Source organism: Rutidosis leptorrhynchoides, chromosome 6, assembly GCF_046630445.1.
Source record: "Rutidosis leptorrhynchoides isolate AG116_Rl617_1_P2 chromosome 6, CSIRO_AGI_Rlap_v1, whole genome shotgun sequence".
In the NCBI taxonomy this organism is placed as follows: Eukaryota; Viridiplantae; Streptophyta; class Magnoliopsida; order Asterales; family Asteraceae; genus Rutidosis; species Rutidosis leptorrhynchoides.
This window is the reverse complement of record NC_092338.1, coordinates 165776363-165799363: the sequence shown is the minus strand read 5'-3', so window position 1 is coordinate 165799363 and position 23001 is coordinate 165776363. Positions and strand designations below refer to the sequence as shown.

The 23001-nt window shown below is 33.4% G+C and overlaps 2 protein-coding genes across 4 annotated transcripts; both read left to right on the top strand.

The window, feature by feature from the left end:
- The first annotated feature begins 5861 nt into the window (after positions 1-5861).
- LOC139854161 (delta(8)-fatty-acid desaturase-like) lies at positions 5862-9967 on the top strand. Its single transcript, XM_071843484.1, has 2 exons — positions 5862-5990; positions 8452-9967. The coding sequence occupies exons 1-2, from the start codon at positions 5939-5941 to the stop codon at positions 9804-9806; spliced, it is 1407 nt and encodes a 468-aa protein (XP_071699585.1). The 5' UTR covers positions 5862-5938; the 3' UTR covers positions 9807-9967.
- Positions 9968-12161: 2194 nt separating this feature from the next.
- On the top strand, positions 12162-16982 carry LOC139852456 (UDP-D-xylose:L-fucose alpha-1,3-D-xylosyltransferase MGP4-like). 3 transcript variants are annotated; one of them, XR_011761080.1, is made up of 6 exons: positions 12162-12692; positions 13805-13966; positions 14442-14657; positions 15109-15344; positions 15440-15502; positions 16791-16982. XR_011761080.1 is itself a non-coding variant. In XM_071841753.1 (5 exons), the coding sequence occupies exons 1-4, from the start codon at positions 12204-12206 to the stop codon at positions 15319-15321; spliced, it is 1080 nt and encodes a 359-aa protein (XP_071697854.1). In that variant the 5' UTR covers positions 12162-12203; the 3' UTR covers positions 15322-15344; positions 15440-16093. The 3 variants fall into 3 exon arrangements, 1 of the variants encoding a protein (XP_071697854.1); XR_011761079.1 differs by lacking the exon at positions 16791-16982 and adding an exon at positions 15609-16093; XM_071841753.1 differs by lacking the exon at positions 16791-16982 and having other exon boundaries at positions 15440-16093.
- The last annotated feature ends 6019 nt before the right edge of the window (positions 16983-23001 follow it).

The window sequence follows — 23001 nt, the reverse complement described above, 5'->3', positions numbered from 1 at the left end:
TAATTCTTAGATTACCAGACTTAATAAAAAGGGGCATATTCGATTTCGATAATTCAACCATAGAATGTAGTTTCACGTACTTGTGTCTATTTTGTAAATCATTTATAAAACGCGCATGTATTCTCATCCCAAAAATATTAGATTTTAAAAGTGGGACTATAACTCACTTTCACAGATTTTTTTACTTCGTCGGGAAGTAAGACTTGGCCACTGGTCAATTCACGAACCTATAATAAATATGTACATATATATCAAAGTACGTTCAAAATATATTTACAACACTTTTAATACATTTTGATGTTTTAAGTTTATTAAGTCAGCTGTCCTTGTTAGTAACCTACAACTAGTTGTCCACAGTTAGATATACAGAAATAAATTGATAAATATTATCTTGAATCAATCCACGACCCAGTGTATACGTATCTCAGTATTTTGGAATCAACCTCAACCCTGTATAGCTAACTCCAACATTCACATATAGAGTGTCTATGGTTGTTCCGAAATATATATAGATGTGTCGACATGATAGGTCGAAATATTGTATACGTGTCTATGGTATCTCAAGATTACAGAATATACAATACAAGTTGATTAAGTTATGGTTGGAATAGATTTGTTACCAATTTTCACGTAGCTAAAATGAGTAGTTTTTACCAATTTTGTTTTGCTCGCCATTTCTTCGTTTCTAATCCGTTTTGAGTGATTTAAGCGGCCATGGTTTTGTATTGAACTTGAATTTATGAAACTAAACAGAAAAGGTATAGGTTTATAGTCAGAAATACAAGTTACAAGTCGTTTTTGAAAGAGATAGTCATTTTCGTCGAAAGAACGACATCTTGATGACTGTTTTGAAAACATACTTTCACTTTGAGTTTAACCATGATTTTTGGATATGGTTTCATGTTCATAAGAAAAATCATTTTCCCAGAAGTATAGCTTTTAAATCAAAGTTTTTCATAGTTTTTAATTATCCAAACCAAAACAGCCCCCGGTTGTAACTACGACGGCGTAAATTCGGTTTTATGGTGTTTATCGTGTTTTCGGGTTTTAAATCATTAAGTTAGCATATTATATAGATATAGAACATGTGTTTAGTTGATTTTAAAAGTCTAGTTAGAAGGATTAACTTTATTTGTGAATAAGTTTAGAATTAACTAAACTATGTTCTAGTGATTACAAGTTTATAACGTTGAATAAGACAGCTTTTTAAGTATGAATCGAATGATGTTATTAACATCATTACTACCTCAAGTTCCTTGGATAAACCTACTGGAAATGAGAAAAATGGAACTAGCTTCAAAGGATCCTTGGATGGCTTGAAAGTTCTTGAAGCAGAATCATGACACGAAAACAATTTCAAGTAAGATTTCCACTCGAAATAAGATTGTTATAGTTATAGAAATTGAATTAAAGTTTGAATATGATTATTACCTTGTATTAGAAAGATAACCTACTGTAAGTAACAAAGGTTTCTTGATCTTGGATGATTACTTGGAATGGATTTAGAAAACTTGGAAGTAAACTTGCAATCTTGGAAGTATTCTTGATTTTATGAAACTAGAACTTTTGGAATTTATGAAGAACACTTAGAACTTGAAGATTGAACTTTAGAGAGATCAATTAGATGAAGAAAATTGAAGAATGAAAGTGTTTGTAGGTGTTTTTGGTCGTTGGTGTATGGATTAGATATAAAGGATATGTAATTTTGTTTTCATGTAAATAAGTCATGAATGATTACTCATATTTTTGTAATTTTATGAGATATTTCATGCTAGTTGCCAAATTATGGTTCCCACATGTGTTAGGTGACTCACATGGGCTGCTAAGAGCTGATAATTAGAGTGTATATACTAATAGTACATACATCTAAAAGCTGTGTATTGTACGAGTACGAATACGGGTGCATACGAGTAGAATTGTTGATGAAACTGAACGAGGATGTAATTGTAAGCATTTTTGTTAAGTAGAAGTATTTTGATAAGTGTCTTGAAGTCTTTCAAAAGTGTATGAATACATATTAAAACACTACATGTATATACATTTTAACTGAGTCGTTAAGTCATCGTTAGTCGTTACATGTAAGTGTTGTTTTGAAACCTTTAGGTTAACGATCTTGTTAAGTGTTGTTAACCCAATGTTTATAATATCAAATGAGATTTTAAATTATTATATTATCATGATATTATGATATATAAATATCTCTTAATATGATATATATACATTAAATGTCGTTACAACGATAATCGTTACATATATGTCTCGTTTCAAAATCATTAAGTTAGTAGTCTTGATTTTACATATGTAGTTCATTGTTAATATACTTAATGATATGTTTACTTATCATAATATCATGTTAACTATATATATCCTTATATATGTCATCATATAGTTTTTACAAGTTTTAACGTTCGTGAATCACCGGTCAACTTGGGTGGTCAATTGTCTATATGAAACCTATTTCAATTAATCAAGTCTTAACAAGTTTGATTGCTTAACATATTGGAAACATTTAATCATGTAAATATAGTTTTCATTAAACATATAATCATAGAAAGGTTCAGAAAAGTTCGGGTCACTACATAATGTCTCTATAAGATAATCATGAAGTATGTAGAGACATTAAGGTTAAGTTATTCTTGAACAAGCAATCACACTTAGTTACTTAGACTAGACCAAATAGACAATTGACTATAGTTTCATTGTGAACCATTTTACACTTAATCTATTGGAGTAGGTTAGTTACTTGAATCCTAACTAATGAGCACATGGCAAACATATTAATCAAGTTGACAAGTTTATGAGTATTAAGCATTATTAGCAAGTAGCAAGTAATACTCACATAGCAAGAGATAGTTATTCTAGGATCAATCATATAGATACTTGCACAACTTATAATTCAAGCACTTAATAAGTTTAATGTGCTATATAACACATTACATGATTAATGTGTAAGCACACATTAATGTCCAACACATGCACACGGGAAGAGCAATCTCTAGTTGGGACTTGGTGACCATACTAAATGTATCTAAGTGTGTTTTAGGATTACAAGTCATTTCTAGTTTAACCTTGAGAGCATTGTTCTTCATTTAGCCTTAATTAATCACTAAGTCATTTCTAATAGTAATTATTGTTCTGGTGATATTGGCTTAAGTGTGTTGGTACTTGATGATCATACTAAGGATATCTAGATAAGAATTAAGATCACAAGTTGTTGATTAACACTTATGTGTTATGCCTAATCTTGGTTAATTTGTCATTAAGATGTCATTAGGCGTAGTTAATCACAATTAGTGTTTTTATGACCAAAACTCAATTCAGTATGGAGAAGGCATCTATTCTAAGCATGTTGAGAAAGGTTTCATGAATTATAGATGTCGGGAACTAGTCAACCTTTATTTGGTCAAAAACGGTGACAGAAGAAACTGCGGTCGCACTGCGGTTGACCGTGGTGGTGACCGTGCAACTTGTTTTCACAAAACTGCGTTTCAATTCAGTTTGGGGTTTCACGGTTGACTATGCGGTCGACCGTACCTCGACCGTGTGTTTAATTGAACTTTTAATTTCATTCTTTAACCTATGTTTGACTTGGTCGTTTGCAAGATAAAGTATGGATTAGTGACCTTGCGTGTTTTATGTTAAGATGTCAGTCATCACTTATGCATATGTGTGTGTCATCATCAAAACATATTCTTTGGTTAATTACACTTTGATTAATTATACTTAAGTTTATTGTTTAGTATATTAACCCACATTCAACCAACACAACATTACACTATCAATCTAGTGTTTAACACCAAAAATCATTACAATATAACCAAATTCTTCATCTAACTCTAAACCCACAATATTAGGATTTACATACCCAAATCACACACCAAAACCCCTAATGTCATGAGAAATGGGGTTTATAACGTAACACTAACTCAAACCGTAACTCAAATAAAGAATCAAGCATTAAAATTCGAATATAGGGTTTACCTTAGCACTCAAACTAGTCCTAGTAGGTAGAATCACCAAGTTGCACCAAGATCCACTTCAATTTGGGTAAAAATCACCACCTGCATCACCATTTAAAGCTTCATCTCACTAAAAAACCCCTTTCTCTCTCTAAGAAGGGTTTAGTTGGCGAACAATGAAGATAAGATCAGATTTGGAGGTATAAATTTGCCCATAAGTGAAAAGACCAAATCGCCCTCATCAATTTTACAATTTTACAAAACAAAACCCAAAACTGCGTAATATGCGCCGCATACATAAAAAATATGTGCCTCATATAGTTCCCAAATAAATATGCGCCGCATATTTTAGCCTCATGCGCCGCATATTGTTGTCTAACTTCGTATGTCTCAAAATTACACTACAAATGCGCCGCATATGGTGTTTATATGCGCCACATTTTTCCGGTTTCCAATATTTCATTTGTTTTGTCATCTTGGTTCACTTTTAGGACAAACCTTAATCAGTTTTACACCACCATTGATCAATTATTCATCTAGCAAGCTCAATCAGCGTCCAAAAGCCTGCTTTAGAAAACATGTCATTAAAATGAGGTTAGTGATGTGTCGAATTCTTTTCGGATTATGGATGAAGGTTTTTCTCCGTGTGTTTTGGCTTTGTCTAATCGTGAGGTTATGTTGGAGCCCGATTGCAATGTTGTTGAAGATATTGGCATTGATAATGTGGCCGAGACTATCAATAATGTTGAAGAGGTTCATAAGATTTTGGAGATTTATAAGAAACACGAAGAAGTATTCCAACAAGCCTTGAGGGTAGCCGGTTTTGTTCCTAAAGGTGATAAACGTATAGTCTCGGAAGTGGAGGTAAATGAGGTTGTTTCAGTTAACAAGGATCTTGTTGAGGTGTCGGATGTTGAAGGGGCTGTAAAAGAAGAAGTTGAAGGGGCTTGTGTTAATGATAAAAGGGTTGAAGATGAAGGTGGTTTTGAGTTTCAGGTTGGTAGTTTAAAGAAGGATGCAAAAGGAATTTCATCTTTGGTTTTAAAGTTAACATCAAGTGTTAAATTGCATGTTTCTATTACATGAGAAGCTCCACATGTTAATGGTGGTGACCGATTATCGCCATGTAAGTTTGGATCGTTCTCGAGTAGTCACGGTGGGGATTAATTAGTTGGAAAAGGAATATGTTGGTATTTTTTCAAATGGCAGTAGTGATTTAGGTGGTTGTAGGGTTAGCATGGATGTTACATTGACGAAAAGAAGTGGTAAGGGTAAGGCGGTTATGATTAAGCCGAATAATATTGGTTCGTTTACTCTTCGGGTTGAAGATGTGGAGCACTGGTCGAGCGAGAATGATGAAGGTTCTTATGATGGTCTTCCAAGGCAAGGCTTAATCCCTTCCTCGACGAGTACACTCATTAGCGGCGGTGCATCAAATGTGATTGAAGCGGATCAAAACGTAAGGTTTTTTTAGGGTCTTGAAAAGGAAGGTTCGCTCCCTCCTCCCGTTCCGGGTATTAGGATTGGTAGTTCTTCGTCAAATGTTTCATCATACGAGATCAAAATCGAGCGGGCAAGTTATTTAATCGATTGAAGGTTGACAGTGTGGTTATTAAGTCAATTATAAAGACTCGAAAAAGTAAAGGATCGTTGGGTAGTTTGTGATTGGAATGTTGTTTTTGTGTAGTTTATATTAACATATGATTTTAAAGTTTATGAATATTTTATTTTATGAGTCTATATTCTAAATCTAAATATATGTATAAATAAACTAGCTTATTTCTACCTTTAACATAAATTAATGCCAGATACTCCGTAGTATATTACCATTGCGCTGTTAGGGTTCAAAAAGCAGAAACTGATTCGTATCAATTTCTCTCTCCAAATTGCAACGCTGATTGCACATTTTTCATTTTATATATTTATATTTATATAAAATTAAAATCATCATCTAAAGAAGTAAAGCAGCATTCGTATTCATGTGTGAAGATTCAACCACCATGGTTTCTACTTCTATTGTTGGCGTTGAAGGTCTGTTTTCATAACTTGTGATTCACATTATCGGTTTTTTCGTCTAATTTAGCTTATATTCTGATCATTATTCATATAATTTATTTAAAAATACATATAACCGATATTGATTCTATAATCATTATATATACAAGCAGATATATACGGTGTATCTCTATGTAAGGCAATGCTGTTAGATTCAGGAAGGAAGATTGTTAGAATTGTTTTCAGTCAAAATTATAGTGTGTCAATTTGGATCTGATTGTGAATCAGATCTGAAATATTGTTTCTATAAAATCAATCTCATATTTGATCTCATTTTCTAAAAAAGTAGTTTATTGATTGATATTTTTGGTTTCTCGATTAATTATTTTATTATTCAAGTAATTTTTTTTTTAATCTGATTTTCTATAAATAGGAAAGACTTTATATGCCTAATACGGGTAGTTTATTGGACTATTATTAATTGTATATATTTGAGTAAACCTTAGGAAGTATATTTGTTTCATATATTACCTCATTAATGCATAAAAATAATATTATTAGGTTGACATTAATGGTATTATTATCAGCTATAGTCTATAGTCTATTTCATCCTTAACGTGCTCTTTTTCTAATATTAATTATGCATTATAGTGCTGTATGTGATGCATTATTAGTTGTGTTTGTATAAATTACTATATGCAACTTGCAGGGGTTTATTGAATTATTGGTATTGCACAAGTGTAGGCTTAAAGAGTGTGATTAAAATTAGCACCACTTCAGCGGTTTACAAAAAGTGTGTTTTTGTTCTCTAAAGTAAGTTAAAACGCAAATTAATTGATATGTTTATATGTTGCTTTTAAAATAAGCAATCATGAACAAACTACCGCATAGAAACAAACGTATTGCGTTTCATGATTTTAGGCTTATAGTTTGAGTAGGTTGTTGCAATGGTTTGGTATGTCGTTTATTCATGGTTGTTGTTTGAGTAAATTGTAGGATCTACTCAAACAGAATGTTGGATCAGTCACTTGTAACTCAAATTAGATCTTTGGATCTATTATATTTTAAAATCTGTTTTTTGCCGAAAAGAAAAAAAGTAAGACAGACTGTGGACCAAAAATGTTGCAAATTGAACTGCAAACCTCAAAATGTTGATTCTGAAAGTATGACTTGTAAGCTTAAGATTGAGTTTTGAGTAAACGCATGATATACATGAAGTGGGTGGGGGAAAGTAAAAAAGGTGAAGAGAGTGAGATGGCACCAACCCTGCTTAATAATTGTATCAGTAAAATAGACAAGCATTTTAGGTATAACCTACCATGTGCGTTTGCGGTAGTGGTTGAATTTAGAAAATACTATGATAAATTTTCAATTAGGTCTCAATTGTGAAATATATGTTGACTGAACTTGACTCAGGTCTCAGGTTCGAATCCCGTCTGGGACGAATATTTAGTTGTGGTCAGAGAAGGGTTGGAAACAACCAGGGAGTAATCCTCGCTGCGTATATTAGAGTATGGGGTCTGATTACTCGCCCTCTGGGGTAGCCCAAACAGAGAAAACCTTCTTCCTTCTGAACTTGACTCATTAGTATAACACTATAGCCAAGATGATTGTAAAAAGTTGATCACTAAAACATATCTTTTGATCTCGAGCAAATGTATTCATTAGGTAAATACGTAGGTATTACAACCCTGTAGCCTAGTGGAATTTGACTCTATCCTATAATGCGGTTTCAAAGTCTATACATAGTTACATACTACTTGTGCTCAAAAGACACCATCTAGTTTTGCTGTTAAATATTTATACCTAATTTATAGCAAAATATAGCTTGGTGGTATTCGACTTGTGATTTATTGTTTACTGCACTTCATATTTCTACTTTTGGGAACTGATAATCCTCTCAAATGTTCTATTTTAGGCAAATGGCCATGTATAACACCAATATAAAGAAATTTTCTAACACTTAATGGTCGTTTTCATTTCATTACCTCTATTTATGCTATTAGTTTTAAGTCTGATGTAGAATTGCCGGCCCTGTTAAACTATATAATTGAATGATCTTAAGCACATAAATTAAATATTCACATGCCGAAACTTTTTCTTGTCATGGTGCTGTCGTTTTCGAATATAAAGTATATGTCCAGTTGTTTGGGTGCAATTATTTTTTGTTATGTTATGCACTTAATTAAGTTTATTGAGCCCCTTTCTGTTTATTTAACTTGATTATGCATAGTTTCTTAGTTGTATACTTTATTATTCATGTACTGTGTAATAATTAGTTCACGCGTGTTGCAGGTCACGTTTTCCTTCTATGATTACTTGTATTTTGACTGAAAAAACTTGTAAACCATAGGATTCATCTAGCTGATGTTTATTTTTGTACCAAATTAAATTAATGCTGAAAGTCACTCCTTTATTAGAAAAGAGTAACCAACATATAAACTATACAAGCATTAAAAATGCACCCGGTATTTGACATTTAATCTCGCGTATGCAGTTTTGAATTCAAAAGCAGACGGGAAGAAGTACATAACGTCTGAGGAGTTAAAGAAGCACAACAAGGCTAGCAACCTTTGGATCTCGATTCAGGGCAAAGTTTACAATGTTACAGAGTGGGCCAAAATACACCCGGGTGGCGATATCCCGCTCACGAATCTTGCGGGTCAGGATGTAACCGATGCGTTCATCGCCTTCCACCCTGGCACTGCATGGAAACATCTCGATAAACTATTCACCGGGTACCACTTAAAAGATTACCATGTTTCCGATATCTCAAAAGATTACAGAAAACTTGCTTCCGAGTTTGCAAAAGCCGGTATGTTTGAAAAGAAAGGGCACGGTGTGATTTACTCGCTTTGTTTCGTATCTTTGCTTCTTTCGGCCGTTGTATATGGGGTATTGTATTCTACTAGCTTCTGGGTTCATATGTTAGCGGGTGCATTATTGGGGCTAGCTTGGATGCAAATTGCGTACCTAGGTCACGATGCAGGGCATTATCAAATGATGTCGACTCGTGGGTGGAACAAATTCGCAGGGATTTTTATCGGGAATTGCATAACGGGAATAAGCATCGCATGGTGGAAATGGACTCATAACGCGCATCATATCGCTTGTAATAGTCTCGATTATGATCCCGACCTTCAACACTTGCCTATGTTAGCAGTCTCCAATAAATTGTTCAACTCGTTGACATCTGTTTTCTATGGCAGACAGTTGACTTTTGACCGTGCTGCACGGTTCTTTGTAAGCTATCAACATTACTCATATTACCCGATCATGTGCGTCGCACGTGTCAACCTTTACCTACAAACGTTACTATTACTGATCTCGAAAAGACGAATCCCCGACCGAGGGTTAAACATTCTCGGGACCATCGTGTTCTGGACTTGGTTTCCACTTCTGGTTTCATGCCTACCAAATTGGCCAGAACGAGTCGCGTTTGTCTTGGTTAGCTTTTGTGTCACCGGGATTCAACATGTTCAGTTTACTTTAAACCACTTTGCAGCTAACGTATACGTGGGTCCACCAACTGGGAACGATTGGTTTGAGAAGCAAACGAATGGGACCATTGACATTTCGTGCTCGTCTTACATGGATTGGTTCTTCGGTGGCTTACAATTTCAACTTGAGCATCATTTGTTTCCCAGGTTACCTCGGTGTCATTTGAGGTCGATTTCTCCTATCGTTAAAGACCTTTGCAAGAAACATAATTTGCCATATACAAGCTTGTCGTTTTATGATGCCAATATAACGACACTTAAAACGCTTAGAACCGCAGCTCTACAGGCTCGTGATCTCACAAACTCGGCTCCCCAGAACTTGGTATGGGAAGCTTTTAACACTCATGGCTGAGTCTGTATCCATTCACTCATGTGATTTATCGCGATACTTTTCTCTATTGCTTTCTGGTACAAGGATTTGAGTCTTTTTAGTGCTTACTATGTATTTCTAATGCTAAATATGGATCATGTTTATTACTGTAATAGCTTTTGAATTTTGATTATAATCTATCTATGAGCATGTATTATTAGATATGTTGAATGCGGGGCCTTTTTGCAAGAGATGGGTCTTATACTTGTGGTTTTCACGCATAAAAAAACCATTTCAAGATGGAGAAACGCTTAAAAGGCATAAATTAATTCAAAAGCACAAAGTCGGTTGCTCACTTTGTGCACAAATTTGAATCAGCTCTCCTCACTTATGTTTATGCTTATGATAATATATGCCGATCCCTAATCTCACAAATAGATTTCGACCCATCCCATTTGTGAAGCAGATCATGAATCAATTAATGGCAGCGTGACACATGTTTTCGAACATTACGGATCATTCATGCCTATAGATAGGCCACCTGGGCCATCACTTTAAAGACACTTGTGTAGAGAATACACTTTCTCTCACTCTAAACTTGAAGACTTAGCCGTATAGCGCTAGACGGATCAATTTACAGTTTGGCTCTGCAAGATTGACTTAAGTCACCCCACGGTTTTAGAATGTGAATGTGATCCGGGTCTGCAGGGATTCTATCTTGAGAGTAATAGTCAATCGGTTATCCACCCACCACGCTAAGAAGTTCTAGACCTGCACTGATACCTATAAGCCGCTAACTAAAAATACGTATCAACACCGAATATTTTTGATTAAAAAAATACTCCTTCATTCCCGTAATAATTTTAAATTTGTAAATAGTTCCAAGAATGTCTCTTTACTCTACTTTTTTCACTAATCAAATATCATCTATGATAATAATTACTTAAACATAGAGAGGCTCCTAGTGTACTTTTATTCAATATTAATGGTTAATTTAACGAATTACAGTTAGAGTTTTACATAGAAAGTTATGATCAGTTAATGACCGTTTGAATGTCAAAATCAATTAAAATGTCAAAAGTTAAAGAGGTTGAATTAATAAAAAAAAGAGACAATAATAATAATAATAATAATAATAATAATAATAATAATAATAATAATAATAATAATAAGACAAACAGCCTCCGGCAGCTAATGTGGACAACTTCCTAAAATAAATGGAGGACCAGGGGCAAAACATCAACTAATCAAGCCAAACACCATAGCGACTGCATGTAAGGTGTTGTTTGTTTTCAGCCGATCTTATTATCTTTTATGTTTACGCGTACAATGATGTTTTTGTTGCAGACTGTTTGCTTTTCTGAAGACATGGAATTAAAAAATGTTTTATTCTGTCTATGAACTCGCAAACTTAGAAATATACTTATATGTATTGCAGACATAATTAAACTATTTTGCAGACATACAAATAAATAGTCTTTACTATTCAAACTTTTAGACGGACATGCTTTGAATTTTCAAATAATAACATTTTAGAAAACAAACCGTAACTAAATATTTTATGGCGTGTTTTCCATTTTATTTTATTATTATTATTATTATTATTATTATTATTATTATTATTATTATTATTATTATTATTATTATTATTATAATTATTAAAAAAAATTATTTATTTATTTATTTATTTATTTTATTTTATTTTTTTTGGCCGGAGGTCCGTTGGAAGCAATCTCTTTACCTGTCGAACAGAGAGATGGAAGACCTTCTCTACTCTTGGAGTGTGTCACTCGGGGTGGAGAAATGATTTCTCTTTATTCAAGGATAGAGGAAGGATTGTCTACGTCTCACCTCTCCCATACCCCACACATGTGTGATTGGGTTTTGTTGTTGTTGTTGTTGTTTCATAAATAGATAGATAAAAATAAAAGGGTAAATTTTCTTTATATTATTACTTTATGTATGTAAAATAAAATATAGATAATAAGTAAAGGGGGATGATTCTCACACACTGTTTTTTGATCCTCACACACCCTTTTACCCTATTATTAGGGAGGAGTTCAAGTAAATTGGTGTGTGAGGATCAAAAAACAGTGTGTGAGAATCATCCCCCATAAGTAAAGGATAAACCTATAAACAAAGGGAAAAAAGTACATGTTACATATTTTGTTCTGTGTTTTTTCTCTAGAGAGAATTGATATAGGAATGAGGGGAGTATTTGAAAAAGGATGATTAATATGTACACAACCTATTTACACAACCTATTTTTACAACACTGTAAATCAGAATTTAAAAAAAAAAAAAACACGGGGTACCTGAGTAAATTAGCAGACGTCACCATTCTTTTAGATCCAATCGCTATAGCTGCTCCACACTCATCAATTGAACACACAAAATCCCCAAACTTCACCATAAATAAAGATCACCGTACTCAATTCAATGCCATCACTCCACCAACGATCATCACTTCACAAACCCTACAACTCACTCTACCACAAAGCATCAACTCATTCTAAACCCTACACAACACTAATCTTCAATCGAATCACATTCTTAATCCTTCTAACACTCATCATCATCATCATTCTCGGTGTAATTTCACCAAGGATCGGCGATCGTTCAGCGTTCTTTTCAAATTCTAGGGTTTCAATTGAACAAGCTAAATGGCGACGGTATACGTTGCCGGAAGCGGTATCTTATGTAGCGAAAAATGGAAGCACGGTGATTGTGTGTGCGGTTAGTCAACCTTACTTGCCGTTTTTGAATAATTGGTTGATTAGTATTGTTAGACAAAATCATCATGATAAAGTGCTTGTGATTGCTGAAGATTATGCTACTTTGGATATTGTTAATGGGAGGTGGCCTGGTCATGCTGTTTTGATTCCTCCTGCACCTGATGCTCAAGTTGCTCATAAGTTTGGCTCTCAGGTATTAGTTATTGTATTTTTTGTATATGAATGTGTGTACATATATATCATTTAGAATTTAGAATGGTAGCTAACTCTTAAGTGAATTTGGGAACCTGTTTTAGTTATAATTTGTGATGTTTTTGTACCTCCTCAACTCTATTTAGACAAAGAGAGGAAGTACATTCTATTTATGTATATAGTATTGTATAATGTTTACAATTACAGTATTATGGTTTGAACTTGTATCTTGAGAACATATGATATGCGCTAAGTTTTTTTTCGTAGTTGAAATGGTTTGATGTGAGATGGATAGTACTTGGCCTAGTGAGACTTACTCTAGTTTCTAATAATAAGATTGAACCGAAAATGTTTATTATTGCTATTTATAGGATGAAAATGTACTTATATAGTACTCCCTCCGTCCCTAATTTATTGTCGAGTATTCTATTTTGGGATGCCCCACATTAATTGTCCACTTCCATAAATAGAAAAGAATAATAAAATTGAGTTCTATTATGCCTTTAGTGTATGTGGATATGATTAAAGGAGGAACAAAATGTAAGGGTAAAACTGGAAAGTAAACAGAAAGTAAGTACAACTTTTATGACATTTTCTTAAACTGTTTGTTTTTTGTCTGTGGACAATTAATATGGGACGGAGAGAGTAATTACTAAATTATTAGATCAGAATGGTGAAATGAACGGTGTTATGTAATTCGTCACTGCTTGGATAAGGCTACATCGATTTCTTAAAATATAATTTGGACGTGCCTTTTCTACTTACAGTATAGTCTCTCATTTTCATTCTGTATGTCCTAATTCTACGATGTGTGAGTAAATGAAAGGAGAGTTGCATAATGGGAACTGAATCATAGAAGATATGCTAATAGAATGAAGTGATCCTGCACTGAGAAATCACTGCCATCTGTTTGACGTTCATTTTAATCTTATTTGTATGGATAACTGAGTAAGCATGTAAAAATATTCTGCATGATCATGGCAAAAAAACTCAAATGAACCATTTGCAGGGATTCTTCAACTTCACTTGTCGATTAAATTGAACTTTTGGAAAATTTTCGTTAGAGTTCTTAGGTTTATGTTCATAATTGGTGCTCAATTGAACCATTTGCAGGGATTCTTCAACTTCACTTCCAGAAGGCCACGCCATTTGCTTCAAATACTAGAGCTTGGATATAGTGTGATGTACAATGATGTTGACATGGTATGGTTAGCAGATCCGTTTCCTTACTTCAAAGGAAAACATGATGTTTACTTTATGGATGACATGGCCGCTGTAAGTACTACTTCGCTGCTTAAGTTATCTACTATGCTTATTGGGATTTATGTTGTTAAGATGGAAATGAATGGAGGGGTGGGAAGATAGGCAAGTCGGTTAACAGACCGAAATGGGTCGTATTGGTTTCAGCCTCAAAATCATTTTTGTTGACATGTTAATTATTGTATCGACAATATTATAATAAGGAAAAAATTAAATCGTTGGATGAATCGATTTAGGAGGTTAAATGACTTATAACAGACATTGGGAAACTTCCATGCTGTTCGACATTCTTATCTTTCCTATTGTTGATTTGGCCCATTTGACCCGATTATATGAAACAAAATCGAAAATGACTTATTATAAGTGGATTGAAATTGCCACCTCTAACAAGATTATACATTATTTTCATATTTTCGGTGGTATTTAGAAGAGCTTTTATTCCTAACATGATGCAAATCATGCTCTGAAGTTGTGTTATTTCCATGACCAGGTGAAACCACTTGACCACCCTAATGTTCTGCCACCTCCAGGGAAAAAAGGGCGGACTTACATCTGCAGCTGCATGATATATTTGCATCCAACACCCGGTGCAAAATTGCTCATGAAAAAGTGGATTGAAGAGCTTGAAGTGCAGCCATGGTCAAGCGCAAAGAAAGCTAATGATCAGCCAGGTTTCAACTGGGCACTGAACAAAACAGCAGATGAGGTATATTTTCACCCACACCTTTTGATTGTTAAATTCATCCTTGCTTCATTGGTCATAACTATTTGTGAGTTTGAGACAAATATTAGTACGTAGTATTTCCTTTTGTCAATTGTGCACAGTTAATGTCAATGTCAAGTATTGTGTGAGTTTGAAATTGATCATTTGAAGTCCTTGCATAGTCTACTATAGTTTGTTGTATTTATGTATTTTGGATTTTTCTATATCATGTTGTCCCTTCATAAACTCTTTTTTTACTTTATAATCAAGGCTTGAGAAAATGTACACCCCTAAAAACTCTTTTTTACTCCATAATCATGGATTGGTTACTTTTCCATTAAATCTATGATAATCTACTTTTAGAAACCAATTTGATTACGCAATCAATCTTGTTATTTATTGAATATTAATTTGAGGAATTGATCAATATCTAGTAACAAAATATTTCTTTCAGGTTGACCTGTACCTGCTTCCTCAGGCAGCATTTCCAACTGGTGGACTATACTTTAAGAACAAGACATGGGTAAAAGAAACCAAGGGGAAACATGTTATCATACATAACAATTACATTGTCGGCTTTGAAAAGAAGATAAAGCGATTTCATGAATACAACCTATGGTTGGTTGACGATCATGCATCAGAATCTCCCCTTGGCAAATTAGAATGAACCCAAACATCTCTTGTCAATAGGTACTAATGCATGATATCCTTCATCTCGTTATCCCCTTTTTTCCATTTTGTAGCGCACTAATACACTTTTTTTTTTTTTTTTTTTTCATTAATAGAATCTGTGGATATCAAGTAGGACGTTGAATGTTAAAGTTTCATCGCCAATTCCTTCAGTAGAGGTGAGCAAATTCTTTATTATCTGACCATTGAGCTAATGTTCTTTTATAACGAGTTATCGGATAACCATACCTGCACACATCAAGATTTCATGTGGCTGAATTACAGAATTTTCAAGCAAGTATAGTGTTTTCCAGTAAGGTTATAAGTTAGAACTGAAGAAGGTCCCGAAGTTGATTTTTATGCCTTACATTGAACTTTATTTAAGAAAACAAGTAAATTATATCCTGATAGTAAAAACAAACCTATGGAACTCAACATCAAGCTTGTATTGTATTGAGGTAGATTTAGTAAGTGATAAGAGACCATCCTTCTTTGTACTCATTCCAATCACCGTTAATGTGACCAAGTCCTGTGTGATACAAAAGTGTGAGAAGCAGCTAACAACACTTTTAGCATCTGTTGGTAAACTTTGGCACATATAGAAGGCTAAACTTGGATCACGAGATCAGGAGTATGGAGATGTTTACATTTTTGAATGATTGTGTTTGATGTAGATTGAGTTTAGATTAAAAGCAATTGTGTGTAAAAGAGATAATTGTTGGTGTGTGGATTTGATATTTGTTAATGTGTATTTTATATATCGTGTTTGATAACGAATGAAGTTGTAAAATAAAATTTGGTTGTCAAACGGTATCATTCACGTTTTGTGTGTGTGTGTGTGTGTGTGTGTGTGTGTTTTTTTTTGACATTTATACCTATGGAAAAAATCAATTTTTTTCTACCATTTTACACTTGATTATTTGTTTTTTTCCCCCCATAATTTACACTTATCGCCCCAATATATCATTTGTTTTTAATTTTACCTCCAATATCATTTTATTTATTTCGCTCATCGAAAATAAAAGTGCTAGTTTTGTACACCAGGATGTTTATATATGTAGGTCTATGATGTTGCTTCGTTTTTCTCTGGATGAACGGAGCTACAACGCTCTATAGTGAGTCACGATATTCGTTATCTACTTTTTGAAGACTTTTTTAAGTTCTACTACAAATGAAATATCGACCTTTAATTTGTTTTACAATCAGGCCTACATATATAAACTGGATTGTAGCTAGAAGTAATATTTTAAAGTATATGTTAGTAGTTTTTCATTTACAAACATTTAATCTTGACCGAGTTGTAACTTTTATAACCCCATTAGTGTCTTATGTGTATCACATTATGTTTCTGAATTCTACTCTTAAAGTACGTATTCTAATTCTAGAATTATGTGTGTTTTCATGTATTCTTATGATTGTGATTTGAACCTGAATGTCATGGTGGTGTTAATGGTTATTGGTTGATAGTTATCATAAGGATGCTTGATGATACAATCATTAAGAAGATGGGGCCAAAGTGTGATGATCGGAAGTTCGTGTGCAGCTGTGAATTTATCTTGTGGCCAATGTTAGAAGTATTGAAGTTAAGGGTAGAATTTGAAAATTACTATTTTATACTGTATATAATAATAATAATTGTAAGGATTTAACACTTGTAGACACCGGTTACTATAATATTGTGGTGAGAGTTATTTAAGTGTATAATTATATTATACGGAGTACTTGTTAACGACAGCCATTAAATCTAGACTGACGTTAGAAAAATCATACAATAATCATTAATTCTTATATTTGAGAAATTATAAGTTACTCTTCTGAGCGATTAATTGATTGATGTGCAATGAACATTTATATCTAAATGTTCTTAGAGTTAGATCAAAACTATACTCGATCCGTTTCATATTTATTGTCTAGTATTTAATTGTTTACGTCATAAATATTCGGTGGGTTTTAGTATGTAGGAATAATAATAATTAATTCGGGTGGAATTAATTTTTTTATTTTAATAAAATTATATATTTACACTTTCTATCCCTGAAAAAGTGTTAACTTGAGGGGTCGTTGTGTAAATTGAGCGGAAGTTGAGAGACCGTTTATAGTGTGAATGCAAGCTTAAGACGACGATGCGTTAAAACTGAAACGACTAAAAAGTCGATGGGTTTTAGTATGTAGGAGTAAATATGTAAGAATAAAAAGTTAAAGTACATTTATACCCCTAATATATGTATGTAACACAAAAAAGATAAATAAAAAGTAAGTAAAATCAAATTGTAAAGTACATAAAAAAGTACAATGTAATGATAATATTTTTAAATTGTGTATTTTTTTGTTTTGAGACAATTAATATGAGTCGGATGAAGTATTATATTGTTAAAAAAATTAAACAGCTCACATTTCATTCTTTACAATATAGTATATGACTTTAGGAGTATTAGTTTTATTTAAATTATTTGGAATTGTAAAAGTTTGTTAGGTAGAGGAAATGAATAAAACACCATTTAACTTCGTGATGTTCATCAGTTCGGTTTTCAGTTTATTTGGTTCGATTTTTTTGATTTTGAAATTATAGAAATCAAAACCGAAAACAAAACTGAATCTAAATTGAAATAGCAAAACCAAAACCGATACCGAACTGAAAAAAGAATTTGAATTCAGATCGGTTTCGGTTAAAAGCGAATTCGGCTCAAGTCATCTTTCATTTCTTTCAACTGACTATGTAACTGAAAATTATACTTTCGCAAGTCATCTTACGCACTATGCTCCTCTGAGGACGCTCTCACTATTCTGGGGATCAAGGGGGTATCGACATCTCGAGTTTGATCATCAATACCTGTCTTATCACAACATCTCACAAAAGCTTAGTGGATAATCGGTTAGTACCTAGCAACTAACACGTATTCCACCTACATTCACTTTCCCTTTCCCCCACTAGGATGTTTGACACAAATCGAATCAAGATTTGGGAACATGACATTCATCACAATGTACATGCTGCCAAACCTATGCTCTGATACCAAGTTGTAACACCGTACTTTTTTTTAAATCACAGCGGAAATATTTAAAGCATATAACATTTATATATTACAATAAAACCGGTGTTACTTTTCAAAACAGTTATACATAGTTATAATAAACATCAGAGTTCTTCAGTGTGTCAAACATAACCCAAGCACGATTATCTTCTCTCGTCCCTAGCATGCAAAACAATATAACCTGCAGGGGAGAAAATGTGGGGGATTAGCTTAACGCTAAGTGAATGAGATATCCCAACAGATATTACTATCAAGTACCAAGCCTAGCTTTTAGGGATCATGCATCTGGTCATGGTCATGTGGACATAGTGTTACATAGCTATCATATAATAGAACATTACACATCTGTATCATACAGAGCTAGACCAACAATCAGAGCAGCAACAGCATTAACAAGCTATTCACTAAAGGCACTACAGGCACTACACTAACATAGCCTTACATAGCTATACAATAAGGGTATCAATAGCTCTACACAGTTATTCACTAAGTATCAATAGCTCTACACGGCTAATCACTCTCATAGCGCTAACGGCTATACATAGCACTAACGGCTATAAATACAAGAGGATCGTTGACCCTGCCAGGTCTACAACTACTAGTTGATCAAGCTAGAGCTGTACCGATAGCCCTCGTTATTGTCCCACAGTATATCTCTCCTGACGTTTACATACGTCAATTGCAATATACTGTCATTACAATAACCAAAGAGCCTAACCCTTCTATACACGGTTGACCTCTTCTGTCCCTTCTATACACGGACAGTTCTCACATGTGCACATAAACCACCTACAACCTTATGGTAGGTAACATCACTAATAACCACAGGGTACCCTAATCAGGCATGCTATAGATATAATATAATCAGGCAACCTGATAACAGCAGTATCACCTACTACTTATAATTAAAACAGTAATCAACATGCATATATAGATTATCATAATCTTTAATAGCATAATAGAGGGTAGTAACTACACTTGTTACTAAATACCAATATCCATAAGGATAGTCCCACTCACTGATTACCAGCAACAACTCAGTGGTCTAATATTACTGAGTCTTCTCCGTTCCTTTGTCACCTAAGAACATCATATACTGAGTTAGTATACTTCTCCAATCAATGATAATCATCAATTAATACTATAAATCACATTATATAACCTAATATATCCATATATGACAAGTTTACATGGTTTCCCATCCAATTGCAACTATCCCACGCGTGTAGAACGAGGCATACGCGCTATTCCATTATTTTGATTCAAAATAAAATTTGATTCAGTGTTTTAAAACTTCACCATTAGAAACTACACCTCATTACATTTCCAACGGTAGTTTATTCATCAAAAACGGAGTTACGGTTTGAAAGTTACGGCCAAAACAAGTTTTCCAAAAATCTGCCAGACTGCAACCGCACGGAGCATCTGCAACCGCACGGTTGCACCTGCAACCGTACGGATGCACCCTGCAACCGCACGGATGCACCCAAAATGTCCTGGATACACCCCGTAACCTTGCGGATGCATCCTGCAACTGTACGGGAGCTGTTCATCAGTACAAGGTCGCTGTTTTCGTCATTTTGAGCCCTAAATCTCGTTTTTGCACTATTTTGACACTACAAATCACTTAGAAAACATATATAACTCATATACAAACATTTTCTAACATCAATTTGACATAAACAACACATTTAGATCAAGATTTGATCAAAACCTCATTTGATACAAAATCTGACAAAAATCCCCTTTTTACACAAATTAAGCTATGAAATCGACATGTAATTACCTTGTTTAAGCTACTGAAAACACAGAGAATCAATTACACAACTCGATTTAACACAAAAACAAGAATCAAGAGCTAGGGTTTAATGATTTGGGAGTGTCTGTGTATGTGTTTGTGTTTAAGGTTTCCAAAAATGGAAACTAAAACAAATACAGAAGTATATATGACTAAGGGGTTTCTTCATGGTGAGGAAACCTCTTCCGTGTCTCACACGGGTATTTACCAGTTATATGAAATACGAAACACCTCATTAAGTGGTCCAAACGAGGTCCAATTTAAATAAACAAACCTGTTCCATGACCCTTGTCACGAACTGGTCTCAACTATATAGTCAAATAATTATAAACATATAATTATTAAAATAACATTTAACAACACATAAGGGCAAAATAGTCAATTCCAGCTAGGCCCAGTCTGAGGGTTTTACAGTTCACACTTCATTTTATAGTGCTACCAGCTCCGTGGTTCACACTTTAACGACTCGTGCTATAGTGCTACCGGCTCAGTGGTTCACACTACAACACACGTACCATAATGCTACCGGCTCCGTGGTCTACATCATAGCACCCTCGCACATACTATGGTACTATCGGCTCCGTGGTTCATACCATAGCATACAAATAAATACACTATATACATACATGCATAATTACTCCACTCACCTTAACTGTAACGTCCTCCCAATAGGGTCTGGAAGGAACGTCACTAATATCAAAACATACCAACATATTATAATAAATGAGAACAATACTAAATGATGAATTTAACTTTAATGAGTACGCAGCGGAAAATGAAATATCGTTACAATGACAGGAATAACAATATCGTAAATGTTCACATGCAGAAGTAATAAATGCGATATCTCTTGATCCTATGTCCAAGTAGCATCACATAAGCAGTAAGTATAAGAGCTTGAATCAAACAGCACCTGAGACAAAACATGCTAAAGTGTCAACCAAAAAGGTTGAGTGAAGTTCATAGGTTTAACAAAAAGTTTGTCGTTGTTTTAGACCACAAGATTTAGTTTGTAAAGTTGATCTCCCGCAGGATCAAAAAGTTATGCCAATGCATGATATTTAGACTAAACGTTCAAGTTTGCCCCATGACAAGTTGTGTCTGTCCTTGTTGGTTTAATTTCATTATTAAGTAATACAATGACTTGGTCAAATGTATCGGGGACGTTACTCCCGATAGGCCTACCCCCAATAATTAAGCATGCCGCAGCAATTAAAAATATCACTGTAGGGACTTAGTCGGACATAGCCGGGTATAGCATAGTTTAACAGTTTAGTACTTGTGTCTAAAGTGTAAAAAGTAAAAACAGCATGTGTCTCACCCCAAGTAAAAGTAAGTAAGTTTGCTATCAATAAAGAGGGGCTATGAATTCACCTTAGTAAATAGAGAGAGAGAGTTATTCCTAGGAATAAAGAGTTGAACGAGTGAGCAGAAAAGTCAACCTATTGACATTTAAGAGTAGTTAAGTGTTTTGCCCATGTTTAAGTTTAAGTATGTGTTTGTTTTACTAAGTTTCTATTCCTAGTAAGTTACTATTTTTATAAAGTTTCCATTTTTAGAAAGTTTCTTATTTTACTAAGTTTCTATGACTAGAGAGTTTCTACTTTTATCAGTGTTTTCCATTTTAGGATACTTGCCGTATTAGATAGGCTTCCAATCACCCCTTTCCTTTCAAATGGCTAATTTAGATCTAGGGGCTTGAGCCATAGGACCCTTTAAATCGGAAATCCAAACCCTCTGCCTAGAATCTCATAGAAACCATTCGTCAAGAAAGTTCGAAGATCTATACATCTCTAATACATATCCCAAAATGTTTTATGTTACAATATAAGTAGTAGGTTATAGGTGCTAGTAATAGTAATAGTGTATACATGTTATTTATTTTATTTTTAATTGCATATAATTTATAACATTATTTACATGTTTCGGTAAAAATAATAACCGAAGTAAAAAGTAAAAAGTAAAAAGTAAAAAGTAAAAAAAATAAAAAGTAAGAAAAGAATACTTACTAGTAGTAATTCTTCAAAGAGAGAATGAGAGAAATTTTGGTGTGAGTTTGAATGAGAAATGAGGGCTATTTATACTTGAAAAAATTAGGTAAAAAGAATAAAATAATTAAAAGAAAAAGAAATATTTAATTCTTAATGGGATTTTAAAATTAAAAAGTATTAAATGTTAGGTCATGGGATAATGCACAAAATAAAATAATAAAAGTAGTTTTTCCATTAAAATTTTTAATTAAAAAGTAATTTATTTATTTATTTATTTATTTTAAGGATTTTTTTATGTAAATAAACAAATTTATTTAATGTTTTTCCAAGAATATTTGTCAATAATATTTTATTTTTTATTTTATTTTATTTTTGTTTTATTTAATTAATAAATACAAATTTTGCATAAAAATAATAAATAATTCGGTATTTTGTATTTTTAATAATAATTATGATCTTAATTATTAAACTATAGTTTTAGTAAGTTTGTAAATATTATTACATTTATATATAATTGGATTTATTATATAGTTAAATATATAATACATTAACTAAATAATAAAAGTGATACAAAGTTTATATACTTAGTTAAATTATGTCAAATTATATAAATTAATAATATGTTATTTATTTAAGCGTACATTGTTGACTAAAAATTACTATTCGGTCAATATTTAATTGTATATAACAACCCTTAATACATATAGTCAGACATATAACCCTAGGGTTAATTCAGTAATTTAGAAGTCGAAAAGTGAGGGTTGTTACAGTACCTCTCCGTTAATAAAAACTTCGTCCCGAAGTTTTAGGTAGACTTCTCGGATGCATCAGCGGTTGAGAAGAGATGGGGATATTTC